General features: G+C 38.0%; 1 protein-coding gene across 3 annotated transcripts in view; it reads right to left on the bottom strand.

The window, feature by feature from the left end:
- TBX15 (T-box transcription factor 15) overlaps nucleotides 1–18,749 on the bottom strand; it is a 106,644-nt gene that overhangs the window by 42,070 nt on the left and 45,825 nt on the right. For all 3 annotated transcript variants that reach the window (XM_033197629.1, XM_033197630.1, XM_033197631.1), the window contains exons 2-5: nucleotides 9,146–9,359; nucleotides 3,923–4,024; nucleotides 2,065–2,236; nucleotides 850–1,017 (exon numbers count right to left, since the gene is read on the bottom strand). In XM_033197629.1, the coding sequence (XP_033053520.1) occupies nucleotides 850–1,017; nucleotides 2,065–2,236; nucleotides 3,923–4,024; nucleotides 9,146–9,359 (656 nt within the window). The remainder of the gene's footprint in view (nucleotides 1–849; nucleotides 1,018–2,064; nucleotides 2,237–3,922; nucleotides 4,025–9,145; nucleotides 9,360–18,749) is intronic.

Genomic DNA, 18,749 nt, shown 5'->3' with positions numbered 1-18,749 from the left:
GCATTCTTCTGGCTAGTTTGTGTGTGTGTGTGTGTGTGTGTGTGTGTCGACATCAGAAAAGTGTGTGTGTGTGTGTGTGTGTGTGTGTCGACATCAGAAAAGTGTCAACTCTTCCAGGAAAACTTACCTTATTCCACAAACCAAGAAACATTCTGCCTACATCTCTGTCATTGAGTTATTTCATTTTCCTATCATTATGTATTTACATGTCTTTCATTCAACAAAAATGCTTCTTTTCTTGAAAAAAAATACATCTTAATCAGCTCTATTTCTCTGCTAAACTTGGAACATAGTATGTTCTCAATAAATATTTATGGAATGAATGAATGTATTACAGATATAAACTTACAGATCTTACGATGTGGCTGGTGGTCACACAGAAGTAAATTTAATCTGAAAGTGTAAGTGGAAGTGGTGGGTCTTAAATAGACCCACAACAGCTTGATGCCTTTGATGTAGCCTGGTGGAAGGATACACAGAAAACTGTATATAAGAGAGAAGGCATGACTCAAACCTCAGTACTTGCAAAGGAATTCCAAACGATGAGGATCATTTGCCAGGATGTAGTAGAGATCATGAACACAGGTGCAAGTACAGAGAGACATAAAAATAATTTAATAGGTTTGGTCTTCTTAGTCAAGATCTCGTCTCTGATCTAAACCTAGACTGTGTAAGCTGTTACTAGGCACTACCATATTGTTATCACCAATGCCCTGTGTGTACTGAAAAACTCTTGTCTCTCATACTAACTCTTCAGTGCCATGCAGGACTAAGCATTTCTTGCCCAAAGCAAGAAGAGACTCTTTTAAAAGGAGATGTAGCAGAAGACTCTCCAGGGCCACCTCTTACCTGCTGGTTCTGATAGGCCGTAACTGTGGTGAACACAGTCTCAGGAAAGTTGAACGTTTTCACTCCATCCCCAACAGGAACAGGCTTAGTGGGTGAAAGGTCGCTGCTGAAGTCTTTGCGAATCACATGAACTCGAGGCTGGTATTTGTGCATAGAGTGCAGAATGATCTGAAATAAAAAGGCGACTTGTACCAGGCTTGGCTTTAAGGAACCTACATTTTGCTTTCATGCAAAATACATCACAAAGTAGAAGCACTAGGAAAAGCACAGATTGGAGGTGAGATGTACAGAAAACTAGAAATCAGTATACTTGCCAGGAAGAACTAAGCGATTAAATAGCATTACATGGAACCAAATAGCAGGACATCCTTAACATGGATGGTAAAAGTAACATGTTTGCTTCAATTGGATAATGCCGAATGACTTCTCTAGTACCAATGGACAACATATCACTAAAAGGTCTCAGAACCTCTGCCATGTGACTAGTTATTCCATCCAGCTTCAAATGTTCAGCATGCATTCATGCTGTCTTTAAATTGTACATCCTATTATTTGCATTCATTATTGAATATGTGAACATTATTTTGTTATGTGAGAGTGAATGGTAGATATGGGTTTTCACTCTTTCAGAAAATTGTTATTTCCTTGAAGATGGAAGCAATGGTTTTAACTTATTCAATCTTCCCATAGCACCCAGTATGGGTCCTGCCATTCAGTGAAAATTCAATATGTGTTTCACTGCCAAAGATATATTAATAGCATCACATGCTCCAGTTATACTTGGAAAACCTTAAGATTTAGTCTTCCCTATAAAAAAAAAATTTCTTGACAAATTAGCTGAAACTGTCATTCACTTGTTTCTCTTGTTTTATGGCCTTTGGGTTATTCTACTGAATGTTGTGATTTCTTTTACCACTGGTTAATTGGTCTTGTTTTTCTGTCTTGCCTCCTCGACTAGACTGTAAGCCTCTGGAGCACAAGGACTTTGTCTGGTAAACACAACTTGATGTATAACAGATGTTTGCTAAATGTTAGATTTGTAATAAATGGAATTTAACTGGAAAAAAAAAACACTTTTATGCTTACTTACTTAAAATGATTTAAAGTGGCATAGAGATTCCTTATTTTACCTGTTTGAAAAAGACAGGGGCTAGCCAGCTCTAAAACAAACAGGGGAAGAGAGAAAGAAAGGGGAGACAGGATTCTTTGACTCACATGTCCTTGATCATCCAATTCATTGTTGGTGAGCTTGAGTTTGTCAAAACTGACCACCTGTCTCATCCAGGTGTCTCCAGAAGCCAGAGAATCAGGGTGTATATAAACTCTTGGGGGCACAGGGGAATCAGCATTGCCAGCCACCATCCACTTGGAGCTATGATACACATATCTGAGATAAAGAGAAAGAGAGGAAAATTCAGAGACAGAGGCAGAGAAGGGACAGAGGTCCAGGAAACAAGTTGAGACAGGGGAAAGGAGAGAAAAACAAAGAGATTACAGGAATGGAGAAGTAATGGGAAAGAAACAGAGAGTCAAAGGAGGAAAAGAGAAGGGCAGATAAGCAGGGAAACGAAATAGAGATAGAAATGGACAAAAAGATGGAGTGGGGAGGGCAGAGAAGTGTTGTGGTTAATGATCAAATCTACAGCCCTTGCAAGGAAAACATTCTCACAGCCCTCTTCCTTTCTTCCCTCTCTCCATGCCATGCACCCCTGTGTGCACACAGGCATCCTGAACTCACATGTCTAGCTATAGAAAAGGCATTTTACTGCAACCTTTCACCTTTCAAATGCAAACCATATAATCCCTTGGCCATTTGTTGAGGATTTTGTTTCTTATTAAAAACATCTTCCATATTGTCCTATAAAATGCAGCCATGTGCAGAGCCCTTCCAAGTCTCTCACTGGTTAACCATTTCCTTGCTAAGAATCTGGACTTTGAGGCATTTCTATGACGGGCTTTTGCCTCACTGCAACCATTTCAGAAACACCACCAAATACTCGCAGTTCACATTGTCTTTGATGAACCTGTTTTGAACATCATCTTCTACACTATTTTCCCACAAAGTCACTGGAAACAAGACGTTTGGTAGCAAAGGAAGTCAGTTTTCCCAACTTTGCCAATTTTCTCGGAGTTCAGAAGAAACATCTTCATGGATCTGGCACTTCCCTGCTTCTCAGTTCTAAAGGACCACATGGGACCTGGACCCTGAGAAATAGAGGCACCCAGTCCAAATCACAACTCCCAAGATCCCCTAAAACAAGCTGGAAGCATCTTTTCTCCTAAGTGCTGAAAGTCAGACCGTGTCTCTCTCAGCCAGCTCTCTCCCTGCTTGCCATACTAGTCCTGGCCTTTTTCATCAACACTTGCCTCCCTATTCATGGGTTTAGGGCCAAGTTCTTAGACTTTAGATATTTCAAAAATGAGTAATGATTTACTGATTTGAGTGAGACCTCAAGAGAACAAATAAGCAACAACTTTTTTTTCTGGCAAGAACTATGTATAAGCCATCCAAGAGACACGGAGACTACATTGGCTTTTAATCAGTTTGAGGGAAAATTACTTAACAATCTCACTCACAACCCATATCAATGAATAATAATTCTCCCTAAGTAGATATTCTTCCTGAAATTTTACCCAGTTCTCCTGTTCTTCCTCTCCATCATCTATGGGGTAATCCATCAAATATACATTTTAATATGCTTTATTGTTCCACCTCTCCTTTCTCTTTCCAAAATAAATCAGCCCAATTTATTTAGCATTTCACAAACCAAATTATTCAATATATTAATCATTTCCAATATTTATTAAATCAAATTTAGACTTAAGATCCACTTGATTTTTGCTACCTTGGGAGACACTATACAATCCCATTCTATCCAGAGACATAGTGGGGAATCCCAGGTCAAAGTTAACACTTTTTCCACCTGGTGCTCTGCCACAGGCCATTGACATAGTCTCCATTCCTTGTTCCCTGTACAGTATGCATTGCTAAAATATTTCCTCTAAGGAGTTTGAAGAATTGTCTTGGAATGCCGGTGATACCCACATTTCCACATCCCAGAGTTATTGTTACCTGTATCTTTTATTGTCCACAGGCACAATGTCCATTGCTATGTAGTACTGCTGATGTGGATCTAGGCCAGTGATTTTCACTCTCATGGCAGGAAACATCCTCCTATGTAGATGAATAAAACAGAAAGCTCAGAAATCAGAACGGGAGAAGTAGCAGGCGTAAAAGCTAAAACAATGTTTTTTGTTTTTGTTGTTGTTGTTGTTGTTGTTTGATATGGAGTCTCACTCTGTCACCCAGGCCGGAGTGCAGTGGCACAATCTTGGCTCACTGCAACCTCCACCTCCCAGGTTCAAGGGATTCTTCTGCCTTAACTTCCTGAGTAGCTGGGACTACAGGCATGAGCCACCACGCCCAGCTAATTTGTGTGTGTGTATGTGCACGTTTAGTAGAGACGGAGTTTCACCATATTGGTCAGGCTGGTCTCAAACTCCTGACCTCGTGATCTGCCCGCCTCAGCCTCCCAAAGTGCTGAGATTACAGGTGTGAGCCAATGTGCCTGGCCTAAACAATGTATTCTTATTAGATACTCTAAGCACATCAAATTCTAATGTCCTCTAATTCTCAAAGTTGGCTAATTTTTTCACTTTGGAAATTATCACTATGAAATATACTGGAGACTTATACTACTGAACTAGTATCTCTTCTTAACTTAAATTGACCTATTTGATGATTCATACTCTCCAAGGGTTCAACCCTGCTTTGTATTTTTAGTTAATCTTTGTTGTGATATATATGTATGCATAGGCATGTGTGTGGATGTGTGTAGTCATGCATACATTTCCTATTAGCTATAATCTTTATTTTTTTATATACTTTAAGTTCTAGGGTACATGTGCACAACGTGCAGGTTTGTTACATATGTATACTTGTGCCATGTTGGTGTGCTACACCCATCAACTCGTCAGCACCCATCAACTCGTCATTTGCATCAGGTATAGCTATAATCTTTTTAAAGGTTAGTACAGCAACTTACACTCTTCTTATAATCCAAAGAGCTTTTCAGTTTATTGCAAGTTACCATAAAATATTTTCAACTGGAGTTTATTTGAAAATGACCACTGTAAAAATAGTCTCTCAAGTAAAAAAGAATAAAGGAAGGTGTGACCAGTCTCTAAACAAAGAGCCACCAAGATTTTTTAATGCGTAAAACTGTAGAAAATTTTCTGCAAGTTCTCAGGCTGTCAACGTGTGTGTCAGAAGAAGGACCCTGTGGAATTGGAAGCAAATACCAAATGAATTCTCGTGGCCTCTGGGCAATACCTTGTTTCTACCACAATGGCTTGTTAAACTTGCCAAAGCAAGTGAGGTCAGGATATAGCACTTTACAACTTCTCTCATAATTGAAGAGAGGAGGAGACAGAGCAGCCCAAAAGAGGTATTGAGTTTCAATAAGTCTAGAATAAAGTTCACCATTCTTCTTTAATCATAAGAAAGAAGAAAAACATCAAGCTCAAGCTCTTTTGTATCAAACCGGACATAAAAAGTCCTCAGTTCAAAAATTTGGATTGCTCTGAATGTGCTTGAGGCTACTTGTATGCAAAATGCTGCATTAAGCTTAACCATCTGGGGCTAGTTAGTCAAGCTGGGCAGAGCACAGTGCTAATGAGGTCAAGGTCACAGACTTGATCCACATATGGCCTAATTGGCTTTGCTCCATTTCATGGCCATAGACCATACCCTGACCTCAGACAGCCATCTTGCAAATATGTACTGGTTGGTCACAGGAGAGGCTCTCTGTGCTAGTTACACACTCACTACTCATCCAGGAAAAGCAACCCAAAAGGCTAATATCTCCTGGCAGTAGGTCAGTGACATCATAATCATATCTGACGGAAAGCACAAGAAGGATCACAGTCCTTTAATAGAGATGGTGGCTAATTCTTATACAGTTACAAAATTAATATGTAACTATTTCATCTTTCTCACCTTATTACTCTTCAGAAGCTTCTATGGGTATATCATTTTAAAATGTCTCACCCTACCCTCACAATTTTTATTTAAAAGCCTCATACTTTTGTCTTATGGTGGGCTAATGAAATTTGATGATGGGATACTCATATTGACTAAATCTAACATTCACTATAGGTTAGGCACTTTAATTTGCATTAATTAATTCCAAAAATTTGGCAACCTTGATCTATACATTTAAATACAGATAAGTAATTCCCGTCTTAATAACACTGATTTATAGCTTCCCTCTATATGTAAATGTTTGGAGGGCATCTTGCCAGAGATAGGGCAAAAGTCCTCTCACTTATTACCTGAGATAAGAAAATATGGTTTCCCCCAGTCACCTAGAGAGGCTGTATTACATGAAAAAGAGAGACTTCTTTTCTTCATAACTTTACAAAGAAAGATGTTAGATTTTTAAATTCAGTATCTGTTTTGTCTGGAACAGTTATATGACCTTCAATGGAGAAGCTACCCGTCTCTTTCCAGTATCCAACTTCTAAAATGAATGAACTATGTGACTTTGGATAAGTCATTTTACCTCATCACCTATAAAACAAAGGAAATCGACTAGATAATCTCCACGGTGCCCCCCTGCTTTAAAATTCTGTGACTACCTTTGAATTCTCTTCTTAAAATCTTTGCAAGTCTTTTTTTTCTTTTTGTCACATTTTAGCATAGAATATCAGGTGAAGTCACAACATTCTAAAGGAAAGTTAATCTTTCATGTTTTACAAAAAGAGATGTGTTTGGTTTTAATTTTATGGCTAAATTTAGGCCAATTCTTTTGTCTTCTAAACCCACTAATCCTTGCAAGCACCTCTGTCCATGGTGCTGATTACGCAGGTTGGGTTGGTACACTCAAAGACTAAGGGCTCTATAGACTTCAGTAGCTCTGAATCAATAGGATCACAGTTCGGGGTGTGGGAGGAGGTACATGTTGACTAGGATCATCTAAATGAGAAAAAGGAGAGAACGCCATATATAACTAACATAACTAAGAAGATGGAGTTTGGAATTAAAATGGAAAATAATACTGACAATACTGTACAGGAAGAAAAATGAGTGAGAAGCAAGAAATCAACCAGGAAAATGAGAAGGAATGAAGAAAATTCACAGAAGAGAAAGCCTTATTTGTATGATTCTGAGTTGTTTCAGAATTACCTGAAAAGAATTAGATGTAGTAACAACAGTTAAGACAACTGAATGCATTGATGTAGTTTCTAAACTTAAACACATGATTTCAATTATTACTAAAGAATAAACTATGTGTCTGTCTTGGGGAATATGTAGAGTATCCAGATATTAAGGTGAATCTGTGAAATCAGAGATATGAAAATGAAAATACTGCAGAAGAAATTACAAAATGAGTCACAAGAGGGTTGTCAAGGAGATGCTCAAAAGAACTCAATGCACTGAAGCACAGGGAATAAAGGAGTGATACCAGGAACAAACATGACTGGAATACACAGACCCAAGAGTAATAAAGTAAAAACCCAAAAAGAAAACTGGAAAATCTTACAGACCAAAAAAAAAAATGTAATATTTCTCCTCTCTCCAAACCAACTCTTCTACCAAAACCTTAAAAAAGTTTTCCTTGAGTTACTTTGCTTTCTTCCAAGACTTTACACCCCAAAATGTGGAACAGAAGTACACTGAGACCCAAGCAACAAAAAAGAGATGGTATTGAACACAATTATCCAGCCCAGCTGCTCCCCCTAGGAAGCCTTTAATGGTTTTATTCACTACTGAGAGAAGGAAGAGAGTTCCAGAAGAGAAAGAAGATAAATAAAATTTCAGCTTTATTTTAACTTCATGTTTTTGTCATATCTTATTGTATTGGGAGGTTTCCTTATATACATGTAGATAAACTGGACCCAATCAAAATATTATTTTACTTTAAATGGCTATGTTCACAAAAACAGCTCATAATCAGTAAGATGGGATTTTTGTTCCCCATGACATGTAAGATTATGTACACTAGCTTTGAAAACACAAAAGTAGCATAATTGTTTTGCTTAATTTCAATGAACTATTCCTATATGCTAAAAAGCTTAGTCCAAAATTTATTTATTTTTTTATTTTTGAGACAGAGTCTTGCTCTGTCACCCAGGCTGGAGTGCAATGGCATGATCTCGGCTCACTGCAACCTCCGCCTCCTGGCTTCAAGCGATTCTCCTGCGTCAGCCTCCCAAGTGGCTGGGATTAAAGGCACCCATCACCACATTCAGGTAATTTTTGTAATTTTAAAAGAGACGGGGTTTTGCCATGTTGGCCAGGCTGATCTCGAACTCCTGACCTTAGGTGATCCACCCGCCTTGGCCTCCCAAAGTGCTGGGATCACAGGCATGAGCCACCATGCCTGGCCCAAATTTTATTTTATCTAAATAGTTTCATTTTGAATCCAAGGGGCAAGAACTACAGCCATTTCTTAACAGTTCAGAGTTGAGATCACTGTCTTAGAGCCACACAGATTTATGCAGAGTTCTGGAACTGCCTCTTAGTACCCATGTGCCTCAGACAAGCTAATTAATGTCTTTCATCCTCTGCATCCTAATCCATATATGGGATGATTATGTCCAACCTCATAGGATTCCTGTAAGTTTCAAAGATGTGTGTTGCGTGTCCAGCACAAAATAGATACTTAACTATGAAAAGCTGAAACATACCAATAAAGGAGTAGCTTAACTAAAAGTGTCTATATCAAGAGAAGCTGTGTTTTTAAAACTTTGTAATCCTAGAAAAACAGTTTTGTAAGAAATTCCATAGGTCACCAATAAAGTTGCGGGATAATTTCAAGTCAATGATAAAACACAATGGACCATCAACAGGGCTCAGAATATGCATCAAGCCAATTCTTTTTAAAAAATTATTACAAAAGCATTGTTTCTTTAAATACTTTAGTAGATGCAAGTTGTTATCTGGGAAGCAAACTTCTTGAAAGTATTTAATGGTGAAGTAAACACTTGCTTTGGAAATACATATTTTGGCTGTTAAGATACCATGGACTTTCAGTGTTACTTGAAATACATTTGTAGGTGGAAAATGTTTATGATTTACATGACTTACATTTGAATGGCCCTTGGAGGAACATAATACAATCACAGCAAACACAACAGAACCACTTTACCAAGATGTCCAAATGCAGAAAAATGAGCGCAAGCTGCTTTGGTTTTATTGATGCCATCACAAATAAATAAGAATGGAAGAATGTAATGACTCCTACTTCTGCAAATTCTTTGAATCTGGCCACTCAAAGGAATTTGTCCTTACCTGCCTGCTTTGGTGATGATCATTTCAGTTCCAATGTCATGGAACCGCTTCCAGAGGTCAGCACATTGCAGCTCCACCTGAATCTCCTCCATGGAAGACATGGCAGCAGGCACAGGGCCTGCAGCGCCAGAGGCCAGGTCAGTGTGAGTGCTGAAGGAGCAGGAAGTCCGCTCAGTGAGTACCTCAGAATCTGAACCAGTGCTCTGCTCAGAATCTGCAAAATAAACAATCAAGCCTTAGGTGAGAAACTGCTGAGCTCCCCTCACCCCTGGCCCTAAAAGATGGGGGTGGGAAACGCAATGAAGTGGGGAGAGGGGTAAACAAAAGGAGACTTAAAGCTGGGAAGCTCCAGAGCACAGCACTCAGGGTATTTTATTATTTTTTATGGTTTGTTTTTGTGATTTATGACCTTCTTTCAGGTTTCGTGTTTCCAACATGACATCTGGCATTTTAGTAAGTTTTAGCAACAGCTGAAGAAAATTGGTCCACAACAGGCAATATAAATAGTACTAATGTCACCATGTTGAAGGGAATGAGGCCAAACTGGGTCAACAAAATAAATGCCAAATTAAACTAAAATAATTATAAATTATAGGTCCAAACCTAGATTAGACTACTTCATTTGTGCGAGTAAAGATTCAGTGCTAACAATATGTTCTTCAATTCCATACCACTCAGCGTCGCTGCCTGTCAGTTACTTTAAACACCGAAATTTTTCCTCTACTTACATAAGCCATGGCCATCAAAAGTAATGAAAAGCTGCTTGGGATCTTTAGAAGTACTTTGTCATATATTTGAGTAAATGGTTTTTCCTAAGAGTCTAATCAGGCCATTTTGGATGGGAAAAAACTTCTGTTGTGAGTCAAGGATGTAAGCATATGGAAAAAGTTACCCAAAAAGGCAGTTGAAACAAAGGGAATAAATGAGTTCAGGAGACACCTTGATTGGTTTCTGAAGTATGGGCAGAGGGGAGGGGTGATCCAAACAGGAAGGTGGGATTGAGAGCAACCAAATAAAAAGTTGGCATGCTGGGCCAGATGGTCCTTTCCTGTGTCTTCTGTACTCCTGAAGACAAGTGGGGCTGGGGGGCAGGGAAAGCTGACTGATGAAGAAGGCTAGAGCCAGATTTATCAGGGAAGATTTTCTGGAATTTAAAATATTTACCTTTAGGAGCTTAATGCCAAGAACTGTATGTCCTAAAATTTTTCAAATTCAGATTATCTAGTATAATTTTCTTAGGTCAAATGATGCTGTAAGTCAAGCCTAAGAATCCATTTATTTAACCCACCCTTAACATCTAGAATTCTGATTGCTTTCCTTGGATTTAAATATATACATGAGTAAAGGCTGGAACCAAGTGTTGTACTCTGACAAGTGACTTTTCAATGGTGTCAAGGGTCAGAGCTTCTTGAGCATCAGTCCTTGGCACTAGTAAGATGGAAAAAGAACAGGACAGAATGCCAAATCATGTTGCTGCCAACCTCACTTACCTGCAGCAGGTTTGCAGCCCTGTGAAAAATACATCTCATGGTTCCTTTACTTTTCTTTCCTTTTGTCACTGACTTTTTTCTCTTGCAACCCCAGGCGGCATCTCTGGCAAGAATATCTAACAGCTGTGTCAAAGCCCACAGAGAATAAAGTGTACACAGGCGGAAAAGCGTCATTTCTCTCTATCTCCCCAATTCCTCACCTGTCACTTGTGAAGATATTCAGGTTGTTAAAGAACCAAACCAAACTTCTAAATAAAGGGGAAGTTTCTGACCAAAAACTTCAGTTTACCCATAATCACTACTGTAGTCACTTCATTATCCCTCCTCCTCTGCTCTCTCCAACAAAAAACAACTATAAAGTTTTATAACTAGGTTTTACATGTCTAAGCACATAATTTTATACCTAGGACTAAACAGCAGCTATTTTTTGGTCTTCTCCAAGCACTGAAAAGTAGAACTACTTATCTAAGATGACAGCTGTTGCTGAGTGACAAATCTATATCCTAGCCTGATTCTATACGCCTTTCAGTGGCAGACCCATTATATCATCACACACTCAGCCAAACACACTAATTCATGTCCGCTGAGACATAGATTCCCAAATCCTATTTTGTTTCCGGGATATTTTAAGAGCTCCTCACTTCTCAGGAATAGTGTAAATTTTTCAAAAAATTCCTCAAAACAAGATTTTAAAAATACATTATTGTCCTAGCTTTGGAAGTGAAGAGCTATGAAATCCACCATAAAGTGCCACAATTACAAAAAAATGAAAACATACACCTTAAGTAGGACCCAGCAGAAATTTTGAACATATGATTTCTCCAATGTATGTTTAGGAAGTGGGAAAGGGAAGGAAAGGTATCACTACACTAAGAGATAGGTATTTAATGGTAGCTAAATTGAGGTTGAGATTGGAATTGGGACTACAGCTAGAGAATTATGAAATAAGAGACTCTACCCTTAACTCAGTATGTCATCTGGAACAAAATAGGGACTCAAAATGTAACATCAAATGAATTAATGAATAACCTTAGACACGCCATTTAACCACAGGGGGGCCTAGGTCCTCAATGTGCAATGAGAAAGAATGAACTTAAGGATTCCACCTCTAATGACCGGTATGTAAGAATCCTCCCCAGTGCAAGTGCTAACCCAGGTAACCTCAATTAGAAACATCAAATTTAAAATTCTTTGAACAAGATGAGTTAAATAAGGAAAAAGACTGGGGGCTCAGATTCACATTACCATAGGAGTTAAATAATTGAGTGGGTATTCTATAAGAGTTTATAGCTTCAATCAAATCAATCAATAAGCACCTATCAGCATATGGCCTTAGATGAAGTACCATGCAGATAATTAGAAACAGAATCCAAGACCTTAAGAAATTTCCCAGTTAGTGTTGATTAATTATGTGTTTATTGAGTGCTTACTATCTATGTGCCCAGCTCTGTGCTAGATTCTGGGAAATAACGAAGTACACAATGGGTCTTCAAGTACAGTACAGTGGAGACTAGGAGCATTCAAAAATAATCAGAGAGCAACACAAATAACTGCCACACAGTTTTCCTGTCCCAGACGTCTCTCAGAAGTCCACAAGAGAAAGAGATCCAAGAGGGCAAGAACACTCCTGGGGAACCCAGGGTTAATAGAAAGGAAATGGGCAAGTCTATGGAGGCATAGGCAGTATTTGTCCATGGAGAGGATTTCAAAGACATTTATTTAATTGGAAATACCCTGAACTTCTGGATTTTCACTCTCTCACAAAATAGGATCCAGTGACTTTTATATCAAGAATGTAAGCAACAGCACACATGTGCAATAACATGAATGCACATGCAATCTTCTATTCTCAATTGTTTCTTAAATATTATAATCTTAAAATAAAGTTACTGTTACATTTATAGAGGCTTTATTTAAAACGCTTCATGAAGAGTTAGGGCCACCTGTGGGGTAAGCAACCCTATAAAACCCTTAAAATAGTAACCTCAGAGTCAAGATTAACAGGCTAGATAAAAATAAAATTTAATCTTTTGTAAAATACATTTCTAAATCATAGTTACAGAAAATATTTTGGCTAACCAGATCAAAATTTTTAACTGTTAATTAGGATGTATAATCAAGTTATCTAAGTCATGAAGAAACACACGGCTGGTTATTTTAATCAAATTAAATCATCCATTTAGAAATATAATCAGTCAGTCCCTTAAAGATCAAAAAAAACCTCTGTGTTTTCAAGTTCATTTATTCTTGGCAATTTGTGACTTCCTGTCCACAAAAAATAACTATTAGGAACTCATATGAATGATGCACGACTTCTTGGCTATCAGATACTGTCAGAATAATACTTCAACAGAAGTTTAAGTAAATCAGGAACATAAAATGTTACACATAACCAAGGCAGCTAAAGAAGAAAACTTAAGTAACCTGCGCCGAGCCAGTTACAAATCACTGGAGAACATTTTGTGACTCACAGAGCCAAAGCAAAATATCCATTCTCATCCCCCAAAAAAATCCTTTAAAAAGAGATTTTAACCATCATTTTACTTTCTATCTCTGACCTATTTCACTTTGATAAAATGCATACTGTAACACTAAGTTCCCACAGAAAGCTGAGTTTAGCTTAGAGTAAGTTCAATTCTCACTCTAGCAATAGTAATAAAATAACTTCTAATTTATATTTTACACATTACCTAATATTGTATTCCCATTGATAAGGTAGACATAGCATGTATTTTTATGTCTATTTTGTGGACAAGGACATTGAAATAAGAGAAATTGAAAACTAACATGTACTAGAATGTAGGTCTTCTCCATCCTGATCCAACAGTCAGATCTTTCCAAAAGCACACTAGGTTCAACCCAGCCAAAACAGCTGGCAATTCTGTAACACCCCTTAACTATTTTAACCATCCTCACAACTAAGGTGGCTTAAATATGTTTGATTTTGTCCAAGTCACATGACTATTCTGGTCCCCAATTTCCTTAATCTTTATGGCACAGCACATGCACATTTAATTAGAAGTGCTATAAAGTTCCTTTTAACTCAGATGTTTAATGGGTGGATTAGTAGTACAGCTTAGAGACCACCAAGTCTAACAAAAGCAAACCAACTACAATAGGTTTGTTTACCATATATAGAAAATGCCTAAATTGCATACACTTTTATTCTAATAAAAACTTAATATCAAAATTAGACATTTTAAAAGCATATTTTATAGTCCTGGCATCTCCACTTAACAGTTAATTTTGAGGAATTATTAGTTACTACAGTGAACAAAGCACATACACTCCTGTGGCTCTGCTACTGATCAGCAGTGGGATCTTTAAAGTTTCTTTGGTTCACTTGGCCTCAGTTTCCTTATCTTTACCATGGGGGTGGGAGTATAAGATACCTTTCTGCTAAAAAAAATAGTTATATATTTATGATAAAGCATAGTGTAATGGTTCTGTTGATAATAATATTATTGACTTTGGACAGGGAGATGACTATAAGCTCACAAGAACTAACACAAAGAGTTAATGGCCAACATTATTTGAGCTCTTACTATTTGTCAGGCACTCTGCCAAGACTGTACATGCATAACATCACTTAGTACAGGCAAGCCTAAGAGTTATTATTATTATCTCCATTTTATACATTATTGATGCCAGAGTCCAGGTTACATCCATTCTATTGCCTAAGGATTTCCAGCACAGAAAACTACATTTAATTTCATTTTTATGTCACCAAATATTTCTGCTTTGCCTTGACTAGATTACATATTAATGGGCCAAGACAAATAAAACAGGTTCTTGCTCTGAAGGCGCTCACAATTTGGTAGAAAGGACATGGAAACTATTAAAGAAGGCTGATTGTGACAGGTACTCCAGCAGAGGTGGGGAAAAGTGTTGAGGGGCTTCAAAGTGGAAGCAAGTCAACGATAAGATGATTGAGAAGACTTTATGAGCTAACATTTGAATATGGTCTTGAAATAGAAATTTGAAACCAACAAGCAACAAAATGATACAGAAAGAATTTCAGATAGTGGGAATAACAATGATTAAGGATTTGGAGTTTTAGAGAATTACAAACAAACTGGTATGTCAGAGTTTAGATTATGTAAAGGGAGAGGGGAGGTAAGATAAATGATGAAGATGGAAGGTCAGGTTCAACTCAACTAAATGACTGCATATTGAACATTTACTATGTGCCAGTCACTCTTCTAAACTCTTGGGACGTCAGGGAACAAACAAAAATTTATTGCCGAGGATCTTGGGTGTCAGGATATGGAGTTTAGACTTTATCATCTACATACTAAAGTTTTCTTTTACTTGCAGGTGGTAATAGTTCTGTCTTCTATTCAGACCATGAATTCCATAAGCTCAGTTTAATGCTTTGCCACATCTCCTGTGTGAATGATGCAACATAGCCTGGTTTCTATGTGAAATGTGTAAGCTGGCTGTAGAGTCAGATAAGAGATGTAGAATGCTCTGAGATTAGATGCACAGTGTCACTTCTGTAAGACTGGAGCTCAGCTGTCATATTTTCCCCAAGGAAGAAAATAGTTTGAAACAATTAAAGGAGAAAAACCCAACCCAGATGATAGACAATTCATCTTACTTTCTTTTCTGCCAAATACTGGTACACAACCACATTGAATAGTGTTTCCTATCTGATATTGGTAGGACAGCCACTTCTTGATCTAGTTTATAAATCCCAAAGTCTGTAAAACCAAAACTCTCATGACTATCTCAGTGCTCCCATTCATAGAAGGGCAGATACCAGAACCTTAAAACCCAGGCAGCCCTCTCTGTACCAGAAGCAAGTAAGTTCCTATTTCCAGAGGACCTCTGCAGTGGAAATTGGTTGTGGGCTATCACATTTTATCAGGTAGCTTAGAGAATGCTGGTGATGAAACTTTTCATAGAGTAGCTCTAAATATGGCAGAAGCGGAGCATTTGGCACTGACCTGAGTACGAACTGAGCCCAAATTTGATACTCAGTCCAGAGCTTCAAGGGAATGAACTATAACCCAGGTTGGATTAAACTAAAATTATGATGATAGCAAACACTCAAATGAGCCTGTTAGATGGCTTTAGTAATGGAATGGTGTCTCTGAGCTCTCCATGCCCTCCAAGTTCTATTTGGGAAAAGGGAGTAACGTGAAGCCTGCAATTCCCATGCCAATAAGCCAATTAAGGAGACTAAGGGCACATCATATCTCACCAGCTGCCTACAGCACTCTCCACTTAACAAGCAGCACCTCTCTCAGTGATACATAGAACCATAGCAAGGACTCAAAGTCATCCCTGAGATCAAAGCCTTTGAGAGAGTCTTTGCAAAGAAGTGGTAGTAGTAATTTTTTATATCTATTTCTTGGTGAGCTGGCAAAGTCTCAATGCCATTAAAGGTTCAACCTCTCTTTTAAGTTACTTGAAAAAGCTTCAGATTGCTCTCCACAGTGGCTGGACTAATTTGCATTCCCACGAAAAGTGTATAAGTATTTCTTTTTCTCCACAGCCTTGCTAGCATTTATTGTTTTTTTCTCTTTTTAATAATAGCCATTCTGACTGGTGTGAAATAGTACCTCATTGTGATTTTGATTTGCATTTCTCTGTTGATTAGTGATGCTCAGGACTTTTGCTATGTTTATTGTCCACTTGTATGTCTTCTTCTGAGCAGTGTCTGTTCATGTCCTTTGCCCATTTTTAATGGGGTTGTTTTTTGCTTATTGATTTAAGTTCCCTATAGATTCTGTATATTAGGCATTTAACCAAAAAGACACTGCATTTGTGTGTTTATTGCTGTACTATTCAAAATAGCAAAGGCATGGCATCAACCCAGGTGCCTATCAATAGTAGATTGGAAAAAGAAAATGTAATATATATATACCATGGCATACTATGCGACCATAAAAAAGAATGAAATTATGTCCTTTGCAGCAACATGGATGCAGCTGGAGGCCATAATCCTAAGTGAATTAACACAGGAGCAGGCCAGGCCTAGAGGCTCATGCCTGTAATCTTAGCACTTTGGAAAGCTGACGCAGGCAGATCGCTTGAGCCCAGGAGTTTGAGACCAGCCTGGGCAACATGGCAAAGCCCTATCCCTACTAAAAATTCAACAATTAGCCAAGCATGATGGCACGTGCCTGTAGTCCCAGCTACTTGGAAGACTGAGATGGGAGGATCACTTGAGCCTGGGAAGGTTGAGACTGTGGTCAGCTGTGATGGCATCACTGTACTCCAGCCTGGGCAACAGAATGAGATCTAGCCTCAAAATAAATAAATAAATAAATAAATAAAAAACAGGAACAGAAAACCAATTATCTCATGTTCTTTTATAAGTGAGAGCTAAACATTTAGCACACATGGATATAAATATGGGAACAACAGACACTGAAGACTGCTACATGGTGGAAGAGGGAGGCATGGGTTGAAAAAGTACCTATAGAATACTGTGCTCACTGCCTGGGTGATGGGATTCGTACCCTAAACCTCAGCATCACACAATATTCCCATGTAACAAACTTTCACAGGTATCCTCTAGATCTAAAACAAAAGTTAAAATTGTTTAAAGTTGAAATTTCAAATAAAAGATGAAATTATAAAAAACTTTAGTGGTCCAGCATGCTTTAAAGCTGGAAATGAACAAAAAGGAAGAGAAGTAGCAAGTACTGTATTAGGCACTTTATATACATTATTATCTCATACAATTTTCACAGAAACCTTTAAAGTAGGCATTATTGCTGCCATTTTATATATAAGAAAACTGAGGCATGACATGACTAAAAGGTTTCTCTCACAGTATATAAATGAGAGGTGTCAGAGTGGGAATTGAATTAGTCTGACACTAGAGTTGATGCTCTTTTCACTATACTCTGTTGCCCATTTTTCAGAACTAGAACTGCAGAGTTGTGCACATCCTGCTCTGAACTCAGAAATGCAGAGTTAATGCTCAGGCTGCTCAATCAGAAGTTAGCTCTATGGAAATTAAAACTGTCGGTTTTTTGAGAAGGCAAAATTCAAACGAAGGTCTGATGGGAATTTTCCCCTGTCAGTACAAGGGCAGTTATATTCAGGAATATTTTAGCTCTCTTCATCAATTTAACATTATTAATAAGCAAGTACAAGTATAAAAGGCCTCTTTTGCTGTATTTCACTTCCTATCCCCAATCCAACCTAGGTAAAAGATCCAAATGTGATAGACACTGAAGATCACTGTCAATGTCAAATCACCCTTTTGCTTTAGTCTAGACCAATAAGTAAAACATAACAAGGTACTTGGAAAATGTTTGGACTTTGAGAAATTTTAATGGAAGCATTGAAAGACAGAAGGCAACTGAAGTGGGTCCTACTTGTGCAGAATTTGGTTTATTTAGGCTTAACTCAAGTCAGAGTGCAGGACCCAAAAGTTTTTGATGGTCCTAAGTGGATATCTATGCTTGAAGAGAATTCAGCTGATAATAATGTATGTGAAAGCACATCATAAACAATAAAGTATCAAATTAACATATAAGATTCTATGCCAATGACCAAGCGTATCAGAAAGACAAAAATAAATAAATAAAGAACAAATATGGGTACTGAATTTTCTAAAACAGTCCTAATTTCAAATATTTTATTTTATTCTTCCCACAAGATTAATGTTTATGAGACCAACTTTTGGTTTAGAAAATATTCCTGATGAACACACAGACAGTGCATAAATGGAATAATCAAAAATTGGCCACAAGTCACATGGAAATGTTCAACCTAAGTATCCCTTGCACCAAAGGTCCTTCAAAAGTTCATTCTGATAAACTGGGTGGTCTTCAAGATTTACCAGTCAATTTCAGGTGAGCGGCTATCAACACAGGCCCCTTCCTAAGGCTCTTGGCATTTTTCCTGGGTGAAGCAATACATTATCTCATCCTCAAGTCAATGTTTATTTGCTCTTTGCAACCACTACTTCCAACCTCCCACCACCACCTCCGACACCAGCCACTGTCATAGCACCATTATATAGCTGCCATAGTGATCTTTTAATTTCTGTGATGTGAAAAGTGGGCCTTTCTCCCAAGGGCCTACAAGCATTTGCTGTATACTTTGTTAGAATGTTCCCACTGAGCACCAATAAATAAACAAATTCATGA

This window comes from Trachypithecus francoisi, unplaced genomic scaffold (assembly GCF_009764315.1).
Source record: "Trachypithecus francoisi isolate TF-2019V2 unplaced genomic scaffold, Tfra_2.0 Lachesis_group5, whole genome shotgun sequence".
NCBI classification, from domain to species: domain Eukaryota; kingdom Metazoa; phylum Chordata; class Mammalia; order Primates; family Cercopithecidae; genus Trachypithecus; species Trachypithecus francoisi.
This window is presented reverse-complemented; position numbering and strand designations above follow the sequence as displayed.